At 42.8% G+C, this 22,838-nt stretch overlaps 1 protein-coding gene across 2 annotated transcripts in view; it reads right to left on the bottom strand.

Moving 5' to 3' along the window:
* The window catches only part of LOC134344369 (E3 ubiquitin-protein ligase HECW1-like), a 485,729-nt gene that overhangs the window by 213,806 nt on the left and 249,085 nt on the right, over positions 1 to 22,838 (bottom strand). For both annotated transcript variants that reach the window (XM_063044047.1, XM_063044048.1), the window contains one exon: positions 3,603 to 3,675. In XM_063044047.1, the coding sequence (XP_062900117.1) occupies positions 3,603 to 3,675 (73 nt within the window). Of the gene's footprint in view, positions 1 to 3,602; positions 3,676 to 22,838 lie in introns of those variants that run through there.

The following is a 22,838-nucleotide window of genomic DNA, read 5'->3' on the forward strand; positions in this document are numbered from 1 at the left end:
TCCAAGTCATTTATAAAATCACAAAGAGTAGGGGGTCCCAGAACAGATCCCCGAGGCACACCACTGGTCACCGGCCTCCATGCAGAATATGACCCATCTACAACCACTCTTTGCCTTCTGTGGGCAAGCCAGTTCTGGATCCACAAAGCAATGTCCCCTTGGATCCTTTTCTCACTAAGCCTTGCATGGGGTACCTTATCAAATGCCTTGCTAAAATCCACATACACTACATCCACTGCTCTAGCTTCATCAATGTGTTTAGTCTCATCCTCAAAAGATTCAATCAGGCTCATAAGGCACAACCTGCCTTTGACAAAGCCATGCTGACTACTCCTAATCATATTATGCCTCTCCAAATGTTCATAAATCCTGCCTCTCAGGATCATCTCCATCAACTTACCAACCACTGAAGTGAGACTCACTGGTCTATAATTTCCTGGGCTATCTCTACTCCCTTTCTTGAATAAGGAAACAACATCCGCAACTCTCCAATCCTCCGGAACCTCTCCCGTCCCCATTGATGATGCAAAGATCATTGCCAGAGGCTCAGCAATCTCCTCCCTCGCCTCCCACAGTAGCCTGGGGTACATCTCATCCAGTCCTGGTGACTTATCCAACTTGATGCTTTCCAAAAGCTCCAGCACATCCTCTTTCTTAGTATCTACATTCTCAAGCTTTTCAGTCCACTGCAAGTCATCCCTACAATCGCCAAAATCCTTTTCTGTAGTGACTACTGAAGCAAAGTATTCATTAAGTACCTCTGCTATCTCCTCCGGTTTCATACACACTTTTCCACTGTCACACTTGATTGATCCTGTTCTCTCACATCTTATCCCCTTGCTCTTCACATACTTGTTTCTTTCTCTCTTTGTCCATTAGTGTCCAGCTAGTGTCGTGAGGATGGTGTGTTCTTCATGTCAGATGTAGGAATTCCCCAGTCTCCCTGATAACTACATCCGCGTGAGGTGCACCCAAGGGCAGCTCCTGACAGACTGTGTTAGGGATTGGGGCTTCAGGTGGATGACCCACAGCTCATTCAGAAGAATGAAGAGAAGATAGACAAGACCGACAGGGAAGCAGGTAGCTGGGTGACTGTCAGAAGAGGGAGAGGGAATAGACAGGCGGTGTAGAGTACGTCTGTGGCCATTCCCCTCTATAATAAGTATACTGCTTTAGAACAGTTGGGAAAGGTGGTCAAAACCTACCAGAGGAAAGCCACGGTGACTAGGTCCTTGGCACTGAGTCCGGCTCTGTGGCTGAGAAGGGAAGGGGGAGGAAACAGTGGTGACAGGGGATTCCATAGTTAGGAAAGCAGACAGGAGATTCTGCGTACATGAAAAAGACACCTGGATGGTACGTTGCCTTCCGGGTGCCAGGATCAGGGATGTCTCGGATTGTATCCATAGCACTCTAAAGGGAGAGGGGGAGCACCCAGAAGCTGTGTTACATATTAGTACCAACGACATAGGTAAGAAAGGGGATTAGGTCCTGAAGAGAGAATACAGTAAGCCAGGTAAGCAGCTGGAAAGAAGGACCTCAAGGGTAGTGATCTTTAGTGTTTGCTGGCTGCATCACTTGCCAGTGAGTGTCGGAATAGGATGATCTGATATAGACTGGCTGAGGAGTTGGTGTAGGAGACCGAGCTTCAGATTTATGGATCACTGTGATCTGTACTGGGGAAGGTATGACCTGTACAAACAGGACGAATTACACTTGAATTTGAGGGGGACTAATATCCATGCGGGCAGATTTGTTAGGATTGTTGGGGAGGGTTTAAACTAGTCTGGCAGGGGGTTAAGAATCAGAGTGACATGTCAGAAGAGGGGGCAGTTTGTGTACAGGTAGATGAAGCATGTAGAGGCATGTAGGCATTTGATAATGTTAAATCGCAGTCAGTAGGATGGGTTGAAGTGAGCCTATTTTAATGTAAGAAATATCAGAAACAAGGGAGATGAATTTAGAGCCTGAGTCAGTACATGGAAAGACAACATTCTAGGGAAACCTGGCTGTACAGATACAGATTTGGATTACCTGTTGAATGCAGGGGGAGGTAGTACATGGACAGTATTCTGCCTTGAGGTCGGTGACCAGTGGTGTTTCACAGAGGTCTGTTCTGGGACCACTACGCTTTGTGATTTTTATAAATTACTTGGATGAGGAAGTGGAATGGTGGGTAGTAAGTCTGCAGATGATATGGTAGGGCACTGAGGAGTGCAGAGGAACAAAGGGATCTGGAAGTTCAGATACATAAATCCTTGAAAGTCATAGTCATAGTCATAGTCATACTTTATTGATCCCAGGGGGGAAATTGGTTTTCGTCACAGTTGCACCATAAGTAATAAATAGTAATAGAACCATAAATAGTTAAATAGTAATATGTAAATTATGCCAGTAATTATGAAATAAGTCCAGGACCAGCCTATTGGCACAGGGTGTCTGACCCTCCAAGGGGGAGTTGTAAAGTTTGATGGCCACAGGCAAGAATGACATCCTATGATGCTCTGTGCTGCATCTCGGTGGAATGAGTCTCTGGCTGAATGTACTCCTGTGCCCACCCAGTACATTATGTAGTGGATGGGAGACATTGTCCAAGATGGCATGCAACTTAGACAGCATCTTCTTTTCAGACACCACCGTGACAGAGTCCAGTTCCATCCCCACGACATCACTGGCCTTACGAATAAGTTTGTTGATTCTGTTGGTGTCTGCTACCCTCAGCCTGCTGCCCTAGCACACAGCAGCAAACATGATAGCACTGACCGCCACAGACTCGTAGAACATCCTCAGCATCGTCCGACAGATGTTAAAGGACCTTAGTTGTCACAGGTAGACAGGGTTGTAAAGAAGGCTTTTGGCGTCCTGGTATTCATAAATCAAAGTATTGAGTATAGGAGTTGGAATGTTATGGTGAGGTTGTATAAGACGTCGGTGAGGCCAAATTTGGAGTATTGTGTGCAGTTCTATTCACCTAACTGTAGGAAGGATATCAGTAAGATTGAAAGAGAACAGAGAAGATTTACTAGGATGTTGCTGGGTCTTCAGCAGTTGAGTTACAGGGAAAGATTGAACAGGTTAAGACTTTATTCCTTTGAACGTAGAAGAATGAGGAGGGATTTGATAGAGGCTTACAAAATTATGAGGGGTATAGACAGAGTAAATGCGAGTAGGCTCTTTCCACTTAGATTAGGAGAGATAAATATGAGAGCACATGGCTTTAGGGTGAAAGGGGAAAGGTTTAGGGGGAACTTCTTCACTCAGAGAGTGGTGGGAGTATGGAACGAGCTGCCATCTGACATGGTAAATGTGGGCTTACTTTTACGTTTTAAGAATAAATTGGATAGGTACATGGGTGGGAGAGGCCTGGAGGGTTATGGACTGGATGCAGGTCAATGGGACTAGCGGAATAATGTTTCAGCACAGACAGAAGGGCCGAATGGCCTGTTTTCTGTGCTGTAGTGTTCTATGGTTCTACGGTTCTATGGTCGGTGGGGTAGGTTAAACTATTTGCTCAACACTGTGGACTGATGGGCCTGTACTCTATGTTCTATAATTCCACAGTTACTGGCATGGTGAGGTTGATGCTCTTTAAAAGGCCACCATACCTGACAATGTAAAGCTGATCAGTCTCCGGTTTCCCTGGCCTTGAGCACCTTCATTGGAAATAGTTTTAAAAATCTGTTAGGAAGAAGAAGAAAAATATTGAGTTTCTTCCTCAAAGGACCAAAGCACAGAAAGTTACAAAATTTGTAACAGATAGTAAAATTGACAAAATTTATTTGTGTATCCTCACTCTTCGCATTGGTGAAGTATAACACAAAATGCTCAATAGGTTTCAATAGGTACATATAATGTCAGAGAAATGTACTAATGGAAAGATCTCCTCCAGACACGAAGTTTACAAACGAACTAAAATCATTCATGACAAGGAGTATCTGAAAAGAAACAGAAGCAATACTTCAGCATGCAAATTTCTCTTTAACCCTTTGAATCTCATACTTACATCACTGCAGAGTGAAAAGATCAGGATAATCCTCACAGCTATCTCCTCAAAACCAAACAACACACATAAAAGTTGCTGGTGAATGCAGCAGGCCAGGCAGCATCTCTAGGAAGAGGTACAGTCGAAGGGTCTTGGCCCAAAACGTCGACTGTACCTCTTCCTAGAGATGCTGCCTGGCCTGCTGCGTTCACCAGCAACTTTTATGTGTGTTGCTTGAAATTCCAGCATCTGCAGATTTCCCCGTGTTTGTGTCCTCAAAACCAAACTTACTTTCAATGATAAGGACACATTAAAGGGCCATATGGTACTGGAGTACGGATGGGATGCTGGAGAAAAATGTGAATATGACAACCGTTTTCAAAATAATGATAATTAGACAATGGGCTTAGGGGCTAGAGTACATAAAACAAATCTTATAAACTTGAAACAAACATTAATTTATACTGGACTTTTCAAAAATACTCGGAGACAGTTTTCAAAATGTGTCATGATAGTCACAGCTGGGATGAAGAAAATGGGAGAGGTGAACCAAAATTAGGTTGCCATGGTAGTGTAACAGTTATAGTGACACTATCACAACTCGGGTGTTTCGGAGTTCAATTCCAGCGTTGTTCTGTACGCCCTCCGCATGGAACGTGTGGGTTTCTCCCCGAGTGCTCTGGTCTCCTCTCACAGTCCAAACACATTCTGGGTAGGTTAATTGGTCATTGTAAATTGTTCTGTGATGAGGTTAGGGTTAATCAGGGCTGTGGGATTGCTGGGGCAGCATAGCTCAAAGGGCCAAAGGGCCTTGCTGTATCGCTAAATAAAAATACATAAAAATCTGGAGCCATATAATGTTGTTTCGAAAGGCTTTTAAGGAAAACTGGTGAAAAGGAAATATTTGGGTATAACGCCCAGGCTACTGCAAACTCTGCAGCCAATGTGGACTCAATTGAGGAGGGGCAGATAGGGTAGTGAGAAGGTTGGCTAAAGGAGATAGGTTGGTAAGATCATTCAGTAATTTCAAGTATACTACGCAGGTTTTAAATTTGAAACAGTAATGGATAAGGGGCATGTGTAGATTTGATAGAGGTTTACAAAAGTATGAGGGGCATAGATAGGGTTAATGCCAGCAGGCTTTTCCCACTGAGGCTGGATGAAACTAAAACTAGATGTCATGGGTTAAGGGTGGAATGTGAAATATTTAAGGGGAACGTGAGGGGGAATCTCTTCACTCAGAGGGTGGTGTGAGTTTGGAACAAGCTGCGAGAGGAAGTATTGGGTGCAGGTTTGATTTCAGCATTTAAGGTAAGTTTACATAGAGGGGTGTGGAGGGCAATGGTCCAGGTGTGGGCCAATAGGATGAGACAGCGTAACAGTCCAGCACAAACAGGATGGGCTGAAGCGACTGCTTCTGTGCTGTCGTGCCCCTTGACTTTAGTTCAATGAGGATAGAGATATTTGCTACTGAGACCAGGATTCATTGGATAAATAGGAACTTATGGAGGAGGAAGCTGTATAACGTTCTTCTCCCTTAATGTGGTTCACAAGATCACAAAACAAAGGAGCAGAAGTAGGCCATTCAGCCCATCGAGTCTGCTCTGTAATTCCACCATGAGCTAAACTGTTCTCCCATCTCGTACCAATTTCCGGTTTTTTCCCCATATCTCTTGATACCCTGACTAATTAGATACCTATCAATCTTCTCCTTAAACACCCTCAATGATCGGGCCTCCACAGCTGTATGTTGTAACAAATTCCATAGATCCACGACCCTCTGGCTAAAAAAATTTCTCATCATCTCTGTTTTAAATGGGTACCCTCTAATTCTAAGACTGTGGCCTCTTGTCCTGGACTTACCCACCAAGGGAAACAACTTTTCCACATCTACTCTGTCCAACCCTTTCAACATTCGAAATGTTTCTATGAGATCCCCTCTCATTCTTCTATACTCTAATGAATACAGTCCAAGAGCCGCCAAACGCTCCTCATATGTTAGCCCCTGCATTCCAGGAATCATCCTCGTAAATCTTCTCTGAACTCTCTCCAACATCAGAACGTCCCTTCCTTTCTAAGATAGGGGGCCCAAAACTGCACACAGTATTCCAAATGAGGTCTCACCAGTGCCCCATAGAGCCTCATCAACACCTCCTTACTCTTATACACTATTCCTCTTGAAATGAATGCCAACATAGCATTCGCTTTCCTTACCACCGATCCAACTTGGTGGTTAACCTTTAGGATATCCTGCACGAGGACCCCCAAGTCCCCTTGCACTTCCGATTTTTGAATTTTCTCCCCATCCTAATAATAATCTGCCTGATTATTTCTTCTTCCAAAATGTACAACCGCACATTTCTCAACATTGCATCTCATCTGCCATTTCTTTGCCCACTCTCCTAAACTGACCAAGTCTCTCTGCAACCTTTCCGTTTCTTCAACACTTCCTGCTCCTCCACCTATCCTGGTGTCATCCGCATATTTAGCCACAAAACCATTTAATCCATAATCTAAATCATCGATATACATTGTAAAAAGAAGCGGCCCCAACACCGCCCCTTTTGGAACACCATTAGTAACCGGCAACCGATCAGAATAGGATCCCTTTATTCCCACCCTTTGCTTTCTGCCTATCAGCCAATGCTCCACCCACTCCAATATCTTTTTTTTGGCATGTGCCTGCGTGTGTGCAGATCTGTGCGTATGTGTCTGCGTGTCCGTGTGTGCGTCCGTGATGATGTCTTTTTCATGGCTTTTACAAGGCGTGGAGCGAGAGAGAGACTGTGGTGCACCACTCCTCACACAGACATTTTCACAGTATTTTCCTTTTATTTATTTTACGAGGTCGAGTTGCGATCTCGACACTTAACCCGGCACAGATGGAAAGCGTACTCGGGAGCGGATCCGACTAGTTTCGAGCCCGGTAACCTCCGCTCCCAGGTCCGGCGCTGATGTCGTTGCACCACCAGCTGGCGCAATATCTTTCTTGTAATTCCATGGGCTCTCATCTTATTAAGCAGCCTCTTATGCAGCACCTTATCGAAGGCCTTTTGAAAATCCAAATACACAACATCCACAGTCTCTCCCTTATCAATCTTATTTGAGATTACCTCAAAAAATTCCAATAGATTGGTGAGGCAGGATCTTCCCTTCATGAAACCATGCTGGCTTGGGCCTATCTTGTCATGCACCTCAAGGTATTTCATAACCTCGTCCTTGAGGATTGATTCCAATAACTTTCCAGTTACCGATGTCAGACTAATAGGTCTGTAATTTTCTTTTTGCTGCCTCCCTCCTTTCTTAAACAGCAAAACTACATTTGTGACCTTCCAGTCCTCCAGAACCATGCCAGAGTCTATTGATTCCTGGAAGATCATTTCCAGTGCTTCCACAATCTCCAAAGCCACCTCCTTCAGAACCCATGGGTACACCTCATCCGGTCTGGGAGACTTATCTATTCTTAGTCCATTTAGCTTCCCAAGCACTTTCTCTCTAGTAATCTTGACTGTACCTAATTCTATTCCCTGAGACCTCTAGCTATCAGGTATGTTGCTAATGTCTTCCATTGTGAAGACAGATGCAAAACACTCATTTAGTTCCTCTGCCATCTCTTTGTTACCCATTATAATTTTTCCAGCATCATTTTCAATTGGTCCTATATCTACCTGTGTCACTCTTTTACTCTCCATATATTTAAAAAAAAACTCTTAGTATCCTTTTTAATGTTAATTGCCAACTTCCTTTTATAATTCATCTTTTTTTTCTTAATGACTTTCTTAGTTTCCTTCTGTAAGTTTTTAAAAGTCGTCCAGTCCTCAGTTTTCCCACTAATTTTTGCTTCCTCATACGCGGTTTCTTTTGTTTTTATTTTAGCCTTAACCTCTCTCGTTAGCCACATTTGTGCCATTTTTCCATTCATGATTTTCTTTTTTCTTGGAATATATTTTTCCTGCACTTTCCTTATTCCTTGTAGGAATTTCATCCAATTCTGCTCTACCGTCCCTCCACCTAGCTTACTTTTCCAACCTACTTGGGCCAGTTCCTCTCTCATACCACTGTAATTTCCTTTGTTCCACTGAAATATCGATACACCTGATACCAGCTTCTCCTTTTCAAACTTGAAACTGAACTCAATCACATTATGATCACTACTTCCAAGGGGTTCCTTTACCTCCAGCTCCCTAATCGCCTCAGGTTCAGTACACAGCACCCAATCCAAAACAGCCAATCCCCTGGTGGGCTTATGGACAAGCTGCTCCATAAACCCATCCTGTAGGCATTCTACAAACTCCCTCTCTCGAGATCCAGTACCTTCCTGACTTTCCCAATCCACTTTCATATTAAAATCCCCCATAATTATCTTGACATTTTCTTTCTGACACACTTTTTCTATTTCGAGCTGTAACTTGTAGTCCACATCCCGGCTGCTGTTTGGAGGCCTGTATATAACTGCTAAGACACTAGTCTTTTTACCCTTGCCATTTCTCAACTCAACTCATAAGGATTCTACCTCTTCTAATCCTATATCCCTTCTTTCTAGTGATTTGATATCGTTGCTTACCATCAGGGCCACGCCACCCCCTTTACCTACCTTCCTATCTTTCCTATACACTGTGTATCCTTGGACATTCAGTTCCCAATCACATCCATCATTTAGCCATGACTTGGTGATGGACACAATGTCATATTTTTTAACCTGCAGCTGTACAACAAGGTTATCCACTTTATTTCTAATGCTGTGTGCATTTAAGTACAGTACATTTAGATCAGTATCTGTTACCGATTTTGCTATATTTCTATTGCACAGCAAATTACCCTGTCTATTCACCTGCCTGTCCTTCTTGCCATCTTTGCTGCACAGTATTTTTGACTTATTTCTATCTTCCGCTTCCTTGACCCTAACACCCTGGTTTGCTTCCCCCTGCCAACTTAGTTTAAACCCTCCCTATCAGCTATATTAAACAATCCCACCAGGATATTAGTACCCTTTGAGTTCAGGTGTAACCCATCATTTTTGTATAAGTCTTACCTCCCCCAAAATAGATCCCAATGATCCAAGAAATTGAAGCCCTGCCCCCTGCACCAGTTACTTAGCCATACGTTCATCTGCTTAATTCTGCTATTCTTACCTTCATTAGCACGTGGCTCAGGCAGTAATCCTGAGATTATTGCTCTGGAGGTCCAGCTTTTCAACTTTCTTCCTAGCTGCTAGTAACCTTCCTTCAGGAGCTCCTCTCTTTTTCTGTCTATGTCATTGGTACCAATATGTACCAAGACTTCTGGCTGCTCGCCCTCTCTCCTCAGAACACTCTGGACCTGATCTGAGACATCCCGTACCCTGGCACCAGGGAGGCAACACACCATCCAGGTATCCTTGTCCGGCTCACAGAATCTTTTGTCTGTTCCCCTCACTATGGAATCCCCTATAATTACTGCATTTCTTGTTGCTCTCTTGATCACTGCACTGGGCAGAGTGCCAGAGTCCTGTTCGTTGTGGTCTTCCTCTGTCAGGTCAACCTCTCCAACAGGATCTAAAATGATATATCGATTTCTGAGGGAGACTGTCACAGGGGTGCTGTCCACTATCTCTCTCTATAGGTATTATCAATCACCTCCTCACTTTCCCTAATTAGCTGAAGGTCATCATGTTGCAGCTCCAGAACCCTAACACAGTCCTTAAGGAGCCTCATCTCAATGCACCTGGTGCAGATGTAATCCTTGGGGAGGCTGGGAGTCTCCCAGGGTCCCCACATCTAGCACTCCAAGCACAACACTAATCCTAGATGCATACCTCTAATTATTAAATAAATAAACCTGTAACTTACCCCCTTACTATGAGACTCAATGGTCGCAGGAAGCCTCTTCCCGTTTCGGCCTAAGCCCTATCACTCTGCACCCTCACACTCCGCTGCCTGCTGGATATGTCGGTGTTCTTTTTTAAGCCTTCTGCGCTCTGAGGTCACGTGCCTGTGCAGACCCGGCCTTGCCACACTGGGAGCAAGTTTGTCCTCAGCCTCTGCTCGCTGAAGCCTCTCGAACCAAAGCCTTCCTACTCTGTCTCCCACTACTCCGTCGCCCGCTCCTTTAATCTGCTCGCTTTTTAAACTCTCCTGCTGTCTCACAGGCTGACTTTCATGTGCTTGTGCAGTTGTGCCCTGTTCAAATTGCCGAAGAAATGACCGCTCCTTCTCAACCTGCTCACTTTTTAAACTCTCCCACTGTCTCACGGGCCGACTTTCACATGCTTGCGCAGTCGTGCCCCGTTCAAACTGCCAAAGAAGTTAAAGTGAAATAAGCTGTTAGAAAAGGTGTTGTAATTTTGGCATGTTTAAAATTGAGCTAGATCAACACCCATTGAAAATATGGATTCAGTGTTGTCAATATTATCAGGTTGATCAGGGAAGGAAATTACTATTTGCTGAAGTTTCATCTCAGCCAATGATATTGGTGGGGGTCCTCAAGTGATCTGGACTCCACAAGGTACATGAATGATTGTGGCCTTCTAATCTTGTCTTTTTTAAAAATAATCTCTTTATGTAAGGACTGCAAAAGCTTCACAAAGCAAAGTTAGCCCTACAACATTGATCATATCATAGTGATCTGACCTTTATGATTCATAACAAATTATTTTTTTTTCAAAATACGATTGACAATTCCAAGATTCATGTACATTTTTGGAAAATGAGAAAAGATGTCTGCGACACAACATACTATTACAAAATACACTGAAATCTCTACTCATGCTTTTTCAGAGGACAAAGCCTTTAAAAGAATATCAAGATTTTATCTATGGTTTCACATATCACACAGAAACAATAGACTGTCCTGAGAGTCAATGTTATTGTTGAGTCCAGATGTAGTTGGAGGACATATCCAGTAAGTGTCACTGTTGAACAACCTAAATCTTCAGTCAGCCAGTAACCATGTTGAAATTGAATGAAACAAGGATGGGCAATACAAGTGTAAATTAATTGCCATTGTTTGCTCTTATCACCTTCTTTCTCAACGTCCCGCTGATTCATTTTTCTTCTTGGTCATCAATAAAACAAACTCAGAATCACAGAAAACATGAGATGCACTCAGTGGGTCCACATACTATTAACACAAGAGTTTCTGCAGATGCTGGAAATCCAGAAGAACACACAAAAAGTGCTGGAGGAACTCAGCTGGTCATGCAGCATCTATAGAGAGGAATAAACAGTCAACATTTTGGGCTGAGTCCTCTTGAAGGATCTCAGCCCGAAACACTGACTGTTGATTCCTCTCCATGGATGCTGCATGACCTGCTGAGTTCTAGCATTTTGTATGTGTGCTTCAGTGGGAGGGAGAGAGAAACGGAATTAATGATATATGTCAATATCTTTTCAGACAATGAGATGAAATACTCCAGGCAATAAATTTCAACTCCAAAACTATTGCACTGCATTTAAAAATACTGTGCTAAGCGATGGAGCTCCAATGTCAGGAGTGAAGGAAAAGTTAATAATCAGTGGATGCAGATCTAAGACAGTTAGTGCTGCTGTTCCTGCACTGTTTCAGAAATCCAGGTTCACTGGATGCAGTCTGTGATCCTGTAACTGAATGGGTTTTCTCCGGAAACTCAAGTTTTCTTCCACATCTTAAAGGCAAGTTAAATTACCTACTGTAAGTTGCCCCTAGTGTAGGTTACCCACAGGAGAATCAGGAAGGCGACTGAATGGGAATGCTCTGGTCTGGACACGGTGAGCTGAGTAATCTCTTTCTGCTTTGAAACAACATGTGTTGCAAGGAAAATATGAGATTAGGATTAGGATTAGGCTCTTTACGTTTCGAGAGGCTGGTCATGGCACACATTAACTCCAGCTTCCCAGACAACATCAACACACTGTAATTCTCCGACAGTCAAAGCAAATCCACATCCCCTGGCCCTACACTCACCTCTGAGAAAAAAGACAATTATGCCAGCCTATTATTCGTTGACTACATTTCAGCCTTCAAAACCATAATTCCAAGCAAACTCACCTCTGAATTTCAATACCGTCGGACTCAACGTCTCCCTTTGCAACTTGATCCTTGACTTCCTGGCCAACAGAATGCAACCGATAAGGACAGGCAGCTGCACCTCTGCCACGATAATCCTCAACACCGGTGCCACGCTAGGCCGCATCCTCAAGCCTCCGCTCTACTCCCTGTACCCTTGGGACTGCTCCCCCTGCTCTGGTCTAACTCATTCTACAAGTTTGCTGATGCCACCACTGTGGGCCAAATCTCAAATAACACTGAGTCAGAGCACAAGAAGGAAATTGGGAGCCCAGCGGCATGGTGTCATGACAATAACCTTTCTTCAAAGCCAGCAAATCTGAAGAGTTGCCCATTGAATTCAGCAAGGTGGGGTGGGTGCAAACTATCCTGTTTATGTCGATGGTGCTGAGGGGAGAAGGTTAAGAGCTTCAAGTTCTTAGGAGTGAACATCACAAGTTGTCCATCTTGGTCCAACAATGTAGATACCATGGCCAGGTAACTCTAGCTTTTGTGTCTGGCTTTGAGGTCCTGTAGGTTTTAAACACTTAGAGCATGATTGAAGTAGAAAGTGACAACTGTTTTTGCAAATGAGAATACTGCTAAAATTGAAAAAGAAATGCTGCAAACACAAAGGAAGCCGATAATGTCTGTGGAAAACAGGGCTGTAGTGTCAGGTTAAGAGCCTTTCATCAAAACAGGGAAATGTTAGAACTTAACAGATTTTAAAGGTGCAGAGCTTGGTAAATGATAGGACCATTCTATAAGGGCTAAACATAATATGCTGTCATTGCCGTATACTACCTAATAGGTATACTACCAGTGTACCTATTGATACACTGATAATTGAGGATAAATTTATAGGCAAATATATTTAATTTCATGCTCACATAACAGTCTCCTCCACGCTGGGATGATTAAACATAGATTCTGTGATTGCTTTGCAGAACACAAGTTGACCCTGCACCCCCATGCCTGTCACTTTAATTTTTTATGTTTCTCCTATTCTATCCTTGATGTCCCGTTCTCTCTCACAAGCTGAATGGAAGTTTGAGCAACAACTCTTCACCTTTTTTTCATGCAGTGATGGGTTAACGTTGAATTCACTGATCTCATTCTTTCAAACAGTGTGTATTTCTGATTATGTGTCCTCCAGCCCCATGCTCTGTTACTTGTCCCATTAGTTTTTCTCCTCTTAGGCAGTCCCTTAGGCTCGAGGGTAACTTGCTTCCACTCCATATGTGGTTACTAAGGTGACTGATGCAGCCGTTACGGGAGTTGCAGACTCTGGTAACGGTGGACACTGTTGGAGTCCAACAGTTTAATTGCTATTTCCTTTTCATCTTAACAATTAATTATTTGTTTGTATTTTAAGTATTTCTTATGTGCATATAACTGTTTAATACAACTCCAGTGGCTATACAAAGTGTAATTCTGGAAAGCTTTGTTCTGCATTACTTGAACAAGTGCTTTCTCAGTGGTTATCTTGGTACTGAAGTATTTGAATAGTGGCTTTCTGATTATTAATTCTTATCTATAAATTTGAATGGGATTATCTTTATAATCTGTGGTATTAAAATAGCTGTTCCATGCTGGATGCTACTTTAGCATCTAAGTCTCTTGTCTTTAAGCCTTCTGCTACTAAGTCTTGCTCCTGTTTTCTTTGTTCTATCAACACTTAATACAAAAATTGGGAAGCAACAGGTTTTGTGCCTCTTTCCTGACTTCTGAAAGAACACCAGAATCCAAAATGGTGTAGTCAGTGAAGATTTTGAAGATTTAGGATTTGAAACAATCACACAATGTGGAATTTATGGTGCCTAAACAAAAGGTGTAAGAACTTCCCAGTTCCTCTGTTCTCTGAGAGAGAAAAAGTTCTGCCGTCAAATATCAGATGGAAATTAGGATTGAGGACTGCTGCATTGCTATTTAAAAAGAAAACAGCTGTGAAAGTATTGGTTGCAATCTATTTGGTTGTAACCTACTTGATTACAATCTATTTGGTCACACAATGATCTATTTCAATACCTAGTAAAAATAATATATAATCTATTTAGCTGTAATTAATTTGATTGCGACCTATTTGGCACTGGATCAATCTACGGTTATTGGATCAACCTATTCAGATACTATCTATTTGGTTGCTGGATCTATCTGTTTGGATATAAACTATTAATATTTTGAGATTGCAGTCAAAATGATAAAATGCATGTATGAATTAAGATTGAATAAACACAATGGCCAATGTCATGAAACCTTCTAAGACCTCTTACTCGAATTAAACATCTGTTTGATAAAATTAATGAAAAAGTCCAGACAAAAAACAATGTTAAGTTTACTTAGAAAAAGAAGGCCTGCATTAAGATCCAGAAAATGGCTGCTGCGGAAGTGAGACGGCGTGGTCCATTTGATTGAATGTTTGAGTGGTTGAAAGAGTTAAGGGATGAGTAAAGTCCTCTACTAATTGAAGGAAATGTGAAACTTGCGATAAGCTACAAAAGCACCATGATAGAGACAGTAAAAAGTCTAAAGAGCTAATCTTTGCATAAACCAAACAAGCAAGAGAACAACATGGTAATTCAATTGAAATGTATTATGCAGAGCTCAGAAGCAAACTAAACCAAAGTGGAAAAGTGCAGTCGCGACTGCAAATGGGTGGATCTGCTCCACCCTGGGAAACACTTTCTCTTTGGCTAACTTGGTACTTCAGTATTTGAATAATAGCTTTCTAATTGATTAATTCTTATTTATAAATTTGAAAGGAATTTTCCTTATCTCTATGGTATTAAAATAGCTGCTCTATTCTGGGCACCATCAAATCTCTTACTATTTCCTCATGTTTGTGATCTTAGCAACTTAGTCTCTTGTCTTTAGGCCTTCTGCTACTAGCTTCTACTCCTGTTTCCTTAGTTCTATTAACACTTAATAAAACAAGTGTTTTGTCCCTCTTTCCTGATTTCTGAAAGAAAGTTGGATGAAAACACCAGAATCCAACAACACTTATCTGGTAGTTGATTTAGAGGATTTTACAACAGCTGCATTTTTGGTATCTCGACCATGCACTGAGGTGCCTCCTGTAGATAGTACATGTGTTAGAAGGTAAACAATCACAACTGTGTTCTGAGTTTGAGTGTTGATCTTCAAACACAGCTTTCCTCAGCTGGCTAAAGGTTCTGCAGGCACACTGATCTTCAATGAGAACATATAAACTCCTTAATACTCGTATCTCCAGGCTCAAGGACCGTTTCTATCCCGGTGTTATAAGATTAATGAATGGTCCTCTTGTAAAATAAGATGGACTCTTGACCTCAGTTTACTTTGTCATGGCATTGGATCTTATTGTCTGCCTAAACTGCACTCCCTTTGTGACTGAAGCACTATATTTACATTTTGTGTCCTGTTATTGCTATTCCCCTATACTACCTCAATGTGGATGTGATGAAATGAACTGTATAGATAGCATTTCAAAACAAATGCTTCACTGTACCTCTGTACATGTGACAATAAACAACTAATTACTAATACCAGTCATCTCGCCTTTACCCTTTTAGTCCTGATGTGTGGTCATAACTGGAAATGTTAGCTATTCTCATTGTTACTGTTGAGAAGGAGGTACAGAAGCCTGAAGGCACACATCCAGCAATTCAGGAACAGCTTCTTCCCTTCCGCCATCTGATTTCTAAATGGACATTTAACCCATTAACTCTACCTCACTTTCTTTTCTTATTTCTGTTTTTGCACTATTTTAATTTAATCATTTAATATATATTTATATACTTTCTGTAATTGTTTTTTCTATATTTATCATTGTACTGCTGCTGCTAAGTTAACAAATTTCACAACGTATGACGGTGATATTAAACCTGATTCTATTCATTTGCCTTCACAAATGCTGCCTTGACCTGTTGAGTCTCTCCAGCAGCTTGATATTTACGTTATTTGTATGATACTTTGCATTAACACACATAAATTCCAAGACCATGCCAGTCTGCTTTGCTTTTTACCTCTAGGTAGGTCTTCATTTTTCTTCAATATCTGCCATTTTGCTATGTATCCTTCCTAATTTTCCAATGTACCCTGTCTCTCCTCCCGGCAGCAATGTACTAGTTCTACTTGTTTAAATCTGTCAAATCAACCGTGGATCAATTATTTTTAAAAAAAGCAATAAGTTTCAATGTTATTGCGTGTCACAGCAGTACTTAAACTAAAGACCTTCTTCATCAATATGACTTTGCTAATCTGCCTCAGCATAGTGAAGAAAGTGTGTCTTCTGTTTAAAATATATTTAATCAGCCGCTGATATCTTGTATTTAATAGAGAAAATAAACTAATGGGAAAACTGGTGTCAAAAAATTTGGAAGTAATATAAATAATTCAACCAGCTCATTAACTGTTTACCGCATCCTATTTCCTGCTGACTGTTGGTCAAAACTCTTCATTTGTTAAATGTCAAGAGCCTTGTTCTGTTGAATGGAGACACAGGTTTGAATTCCACCACTGCTGATGGGGATTTTAGATGCAAGAAACCAAATAAATCTAGAGTACAAAGTTGGTCCTAGTGAATATGATCAGTAGACGGTTGTAAACCATCTAGTTCAGTAATTTCATTCAGAAAAGGAAATGGCTATCCTTACTTTTCTGACACAAGACTCGCAGACCCTCAGTTAACATGGCTGGCTTTGAATTGTGCTCTGAAATTATGTAGCAAGCCAATCAGTTCAAAAGCAATAAATGCAGGCCTACTCAGCGACACTCACATATCGTGGACAGAATAAAAATAGGTTAGGTGTTTATTTTTTTGCTTCCTAATAAGAAAGGTGCTCGTCTCTGCTTAAATTTCCTTAAGGCCAGTTAACGCATGCTTCTTAAATATGGTGGAGGAGGTGTCATGGAGCTGACTCAGACTGGGAATTGATCCCTTCGTACAACTCCAGGCCTTGATCCCAAAGTGTGACCTATCTGATTGCAAGTACCAAGTTCTAAAATCACAGACATGATCACAGAAACAAGAAAATGAACACAAAGAAATAAATAGAATTACATTATTAAAATTACAGGAGATGGGGAAAATCTTCATAAGGCAATCCTTTCCCTGGAGTTCAGGAGAATGAGGAGAGATGTCATAGAAACATTACGAGTGTTATAAGGCCTGAACGGATTAGATATGGCAAAGTTATTTCCCATGGTAGGGGATTCTAGGACAAGATAGCACTACTTCAGGATTGAAGGATGTCCATTTAGAACTGAGATGCGGAGAAATTACTTTAGTCAGAGGGTGGTAAATCTGTGGAATTTGTTGCCACGAGTGGCTGTGGAGGCCAAGTCATTGGGTGTATTTAAGGCAGAGATAGATTGGTTCTTGATTAACCAGGGCATCAAAGGGATGTGCCGAATGGCCTACTTCTGCTCCTATATCTTATGGACTTATGGTCTTATATAATAGACTTATAACATTGAGGTAGAAACTGCCCTTGTGCACTCAGGCTTTTGTGTCTTCTTCCTGATAGAAGAAGGGAGAAGAGAGAATGTGGCTGGGGTTTTTGATTATGCTGGATGTGTTACTGAGGCAGTAAGAAGTATGGACAAAGTCCATGGAGGGGAGCCAATGGGAAATGTTCCTGTCCATATGTGCCTACGTACACCGAAATTCATTTCCATCGTGTACCAGCCTGATGATTTTATTTATTTATTTTATTTAGTGATGCAGAGTGGAGTCGGTCCTTCTGGTTCTTCAAGCCATGCTGTCCCAGCATCCCCCAGCAACTCCAATTAACGTTAACCTAATCACAGGACAATTTACAATGACCAACCAACCTGTCTGGTATGTATTTGGACTGTGGGAGGAAAGTGGGGAAAACCCACAATTCCATGGGGAAGATGCACAGAGACTCCTTACGGATGGTGCTGATATCGAACTCTGAGGTGTAATAGCGTCACCCTAACCACAAGACATGGTCATTTCCACAGGGATCCAAACTCAGAACAGACATGTGTCAAGAAGGACTGAAATGCCCAACAGTTTTGTCAATCCTACTTGCTGAAGTGCTGCACCTTACATCCAACAAGCTGCCATTGCCCTGTACTTTAGCTCACTGGACTGGAGCCAGTGTACAGGACAAAGGGGATTGCTGGATCTTCATCGACATTACTCAAGGTCACTCTGACGTCAGTCATTGAACTGTACTTTGCTCCAAAACCAAGCAGAAGGTCATTGCTGAATCGTTCACTGGTGTTGGAGAGAATGGAGCTCCATTTAATATCCACAAAACAAAGGCCTTCTACCAACCAACAGCTGCAATATAATCCTGTCCTCGAACAATAAACATTTACATCAGGAGCCTGGAAAACATGCACATTTCCCTCATATTTTGGGTGTTCCTTCTCAGTGAAGATCAATTCACATTTTGTGCACTGCACACCTTTTGGCCAGCTGAGGAAAAGTGTTTTTGAAGATGAAGACTCAAACTCAGAGCTCAGTTGTGATTGCTTACCTTCGAACACATGTACTATCATTGAGGCGGTACCTCAGTGCACGGTAGAGATATCAGCAATGCAGCTTTTGTAAAATCCTCTAAATCAACTGGCAGGATAAGTGAACCAACATCATTGTCCACCATTAGCAGAGTCAGTGTGTCTCCTGTCAGTCACCTTTGTAACAACAGTTTGGAGTGGAAGCAAGTTATTCTCGAGCCCAAAGAGGAAACTAATGGGACAAGTAAGGTAACAAAGCATAGGTCTGCAGGAGGCATACTGTACACACTGTTGGAAAGAATGAAAAAAACATTACTTATGACCTGATATTAGTGAATTCAGTGTTGACTGTGTAATCAAAAGGTGAAGAGCTGTTGTTCAATTTTCCATTCAGCTTGTGAGAGTAAAAGAGTAAAAAATAAAGGGACAAGCACTAGAGGGCCAACTTGTGTTCTGCAAAGCAATCACTGAACCTATGTTTAATCGCCCCAGCGCGGAGGAGACTGCCATGTGAGCATCATATAAAATATATTTTCCTGTAAGTTTATCCTCAATTAGCACTGTATTAATAGTAGTAAGGTGGTATAATGCAATGACAGCATATTGTATTTAACCATTATAGAATGGCACTATCATGTACCAAACTCCGCACCTTTAAAACCTGTTAAGTTCTAACATTTCCCTGTTTTGATAAAAGGCTATTAACCTGACACTACAGCCCTGTTTTCCACAGACATTAACTGGCTTCCTTTGTGTTTGCAGCATTTCTTTTTAAATTTTAGCAGAGTTCTCATTTGCAAAAGCAATCATCACTTTATACGTCAATCATGTTCTGGCACTTGAATGTTTAAAACCTACAGGATCTCTAAAACTACATTACACCATTGGAATAAGCAACACACATCAAAGTTGCTGGTGAACGCAGCAGGCCAGGCAGCATCTCTAGGAAGAGGTGCAGTCGACGTTTCAGGCCGAGACCCTTCGTCAGGACTAACTGAAGGAAGAGTGAGTAAGAGATTTGAAAGTTGGAGGGGGAGGGGGAGATGCAAAATGATAGGAGAAGACAGGAGGGGGAGGGATGGAGCCAAGAGCTGGGCAGGTGATTGGCAAAAAGGATACGAGAGGATCATGGGACAGGAGGTCCGGGAAGAAAGACAAGGGGGTGGGGACCCAGAGGATGGGCAAGGGGCATATTCAGAGGGACAGAGGGAGAAAAAGGAGAGTGAGAGAAAGAATGTGTGTATAAAAGTAAGTAACAGATGGGGTACGAGGGGGAGGTGGGGCATTAGCGGAAGTTAGAGAAGTCGATGTTCATGCCATCAGGTTGGAGGCTACCCAGACGGAATTCCTGTTGTTTGTTGTTTACACCATTGGAAGGTTCCCTTTACGTTAACAGTTAGCTTTTCACTGGGGTCCCAGCAGTACTTGATAAAAGCCCAAAATCACAGGTGAAAGTGCTTACCAGCAGAATTAGATTTGTCAGTCTGGAAGTAAACAGCTCTTTAATCAGACAGTTTCAGAGCAGAAACTAAGCATTTTAAATGAACTTTAGTTTAGCCCAAAGAACAACTTAAATGACACAAAAAACCAATGGAAAACACCTCTTTATGACCTCTGGTTCTAGATTCCCTGGACAAGGGAAACATCCTCCCTTTATCATATATTGAGTCCTGAAAATTAAGTGGGTTCTCCTCTCTTCTATACACAAAAGAATGCAGTGTCAAATTGCTCAGTCTCCATACAGCACAAATCTATCCTTAGTCTACTGAAAAAAAGAGATAGAGGAAGACAGTTAAGTTCCTCTTCTGAGAAAAATTACAGGGAAGGGACATTTAAAATTGAGTGACTTTCTGACATCAGTCATACAGCAAAGAAACAGGATCTTCAACCCATCAACTACCCACTGACCATCATGCACCCATTTACATCAATTCTACACTAATCCCATTTTATTCTCCTTATATTTTCATCAATTAGAAACATAGAAAATCTACAGCACATTACAGGCCCTTCAGCCCACGATGCAGTGCCGAACATGTACTTACTTTAGAAATTACATAGGGTTACCCACAGCCCTCTATTTTCCTAAGGTCCATGTAACTCTCTTAAAAGACCCTATTGTATCCACCTCCACCACCATCGCCAGCAGCCAATTCTACACACTCACCATCCTCTGCGTAAAAAACTTACCCCTGATATCTCCTCTGTACCTACTTCCAAGCACCTTAAAACGACGCCCCCTCAGAATTACTCCAGATTCTGTGACTCACCTTCACATCTGCGGCAGTCTACAGTGGCAATTATCCTGCCAACTTCATAGCTTTGGGATGTGAGACTCCCTGACATATCGCGACATTTAAAAGAGATAGGCACATGGGTGTAAGAAAAGATGAGTGCTATGGGCTGGTGGGAGGGAAGGGTTAGATTGATTGAGGAGTAGTTACATTGGTTAGCACAACAGCGTAGGCTAGGGCGGCCTGTACTGTGCTCAATTGTCATATGCTCTGTGTTCTTGCTGCTCATTTAAAGCTTCTCCAACATTGTGGCCAAGCTCCAATGTAGGGGATGGTGGACCTCATCCTCCTCTCCACTACAATCTTTATTTCACCCAAAAAAAAAGGTGGTCTTCAGTACAAATAAATATAAGTGTAACACAGACACTGGGTAAGGCAGTGGAGGGAAGAGCTCTAAGGGGGACTGACAGAAATGAGTAGCAATGAAGTGTTAACAACAGGAATTCTGCAGATGCTGGAAATTCAAGCAACACACATCAAAGTTGCTGGTGAACGCAGCAGGCCAAGCAGCATCTGTAGGAAGAGGTGCAGTCGACGTTTCAGGCCGAGACCCTTCGTCAGGACTAACTGAAGGAAGAGTGAGTAAGGGATTTGAAAGTTGGAGGGGGAGGGGGAGGGATAGAGCCAAGAGCTGGACAGGTGATTGGCAAAAGGGATATGAGAGGATCATGGGACAGGAGGTCCGGGAAGAAAGACAAGAGGGGGGACCCAGAGGATGGGCAAGAGGTATATTCAGAGGGACAGAAGGAGAAAAAGGAGAGTGAGAGAAAGAATGTGTGCATAAAAACAAGTAACAGATGGGGTACGAGGGGGAGGTGGGGCCTTAGCGGAAGTTAGAGAAGTCGATGTTCATGCCATCAGGTTGGAGGCTACCCAGACGGAATATAAGGTGTTGTTCCTCCAACCTGAGTGTGGCTTCATCTTTACAGTAGAGGAGGCTGTGGATAGACATGTCAGAATGGGAATGGGATGTGGAATTAAAATGTGTGGCCACTGGGAGATCCTGCTTTCTCTGGCGGACAGAGCGTAGATGTTCAGGAAAGCGGTCTCCCAGTCTGCGTCGGGTCTCGCCAATATATAAAAGGCCACATCGGGAGCACCGGACGCAGTATATCACCCCAGTCGACTCACAGGTGAAGTGTTGCCTCACCTGGAAGGACTGTTTGGGGCCCTGAATGGTGGTAAGGGAGGAAGTGTAAGGGCATGTGTAGCACTTGTTCCGCTTACACGGATAAGTGCCAGGAGGGAGATCAGTGGGGAGGGATGGGGGGGACGAATGGACAAGGGAGTTGTGTAGGGAGCGATCCCTGCGGAATGCAGAGAGAGGCGGGGAGGGAAAGATGTGCTTAGTGGTGGGATCCCGTTGCAGGTGGCGGAAGTTACGGAGAATAATATGTTGGACCCGGAGGCTGGTGGGGTGGTAGGTGAGGACCAGGGGAACCCTATTCCTAGTGGGGTGGCGGGAGGATGGAGTGAGAGCAGATGTACGTGAAATGGGGGAGATGCGTTTAAGAGCAGAGTTGATAGTGGAGGAAGGGAAGCCCCTTTCTTTAAAAAAGGAAGACATCTCCCTCGTCCTAGAATGAAAAACCTCATCCTGAGAGCAGATGCGGCGGAGACGGAGGAATTGCGAGAAGGGGATGGCGTTTTTGCAAGAGACAGGGTGAGAAGAGGAATAGCCCAAACAACAGGAATTCTGCAGATGCTGGAAATTCAAGCAACACACATAAAAGTTGCTGGTGAACGCAGCAGGCCAGGCAGCATCTGTAGGAAGAGGTGCAGTCGACGTTTCAGGCCGAGACCCTTCGTCAGGACTAACTGAAGGAAGAGTGAGTAAGGGATTTGAAAGCTGGAGGGGGAGGGGGAGATGCAAAATGATAGGAGAAGACAGGAGGGGGAGGGATGGAGCCGAGAGCTGGACAGGTGATAGGCAGAAGGGGATACGAGAGGATCATGGGACAGGAGGTCCGGGAAGAAAGACGGTGGGGGGGGTGACCCAGAGGATGGGCAAGAGGTATATTCAGAGGGACAGAGGGAGAAAAAGGAGAGTGAGAGAAAGAATGTGTGCATAAAAAAGAGTAACAGATGGGGTA

Source organism: Mobula hypostoma, chromosome 3 (assembly GCF_963921235.1).
Source record: "Mobula hypostoma chromosome 3, sMobHyp1.1, whole genome shotgun sequence".
In the NCBI taxonomy this organism is placed as follows: Eukaryota; Metazoa; Chordata; class Chondrichthyes; order Myliobatiformes; family Myliobatidae; genus Mobula; species Mobula hypostoma.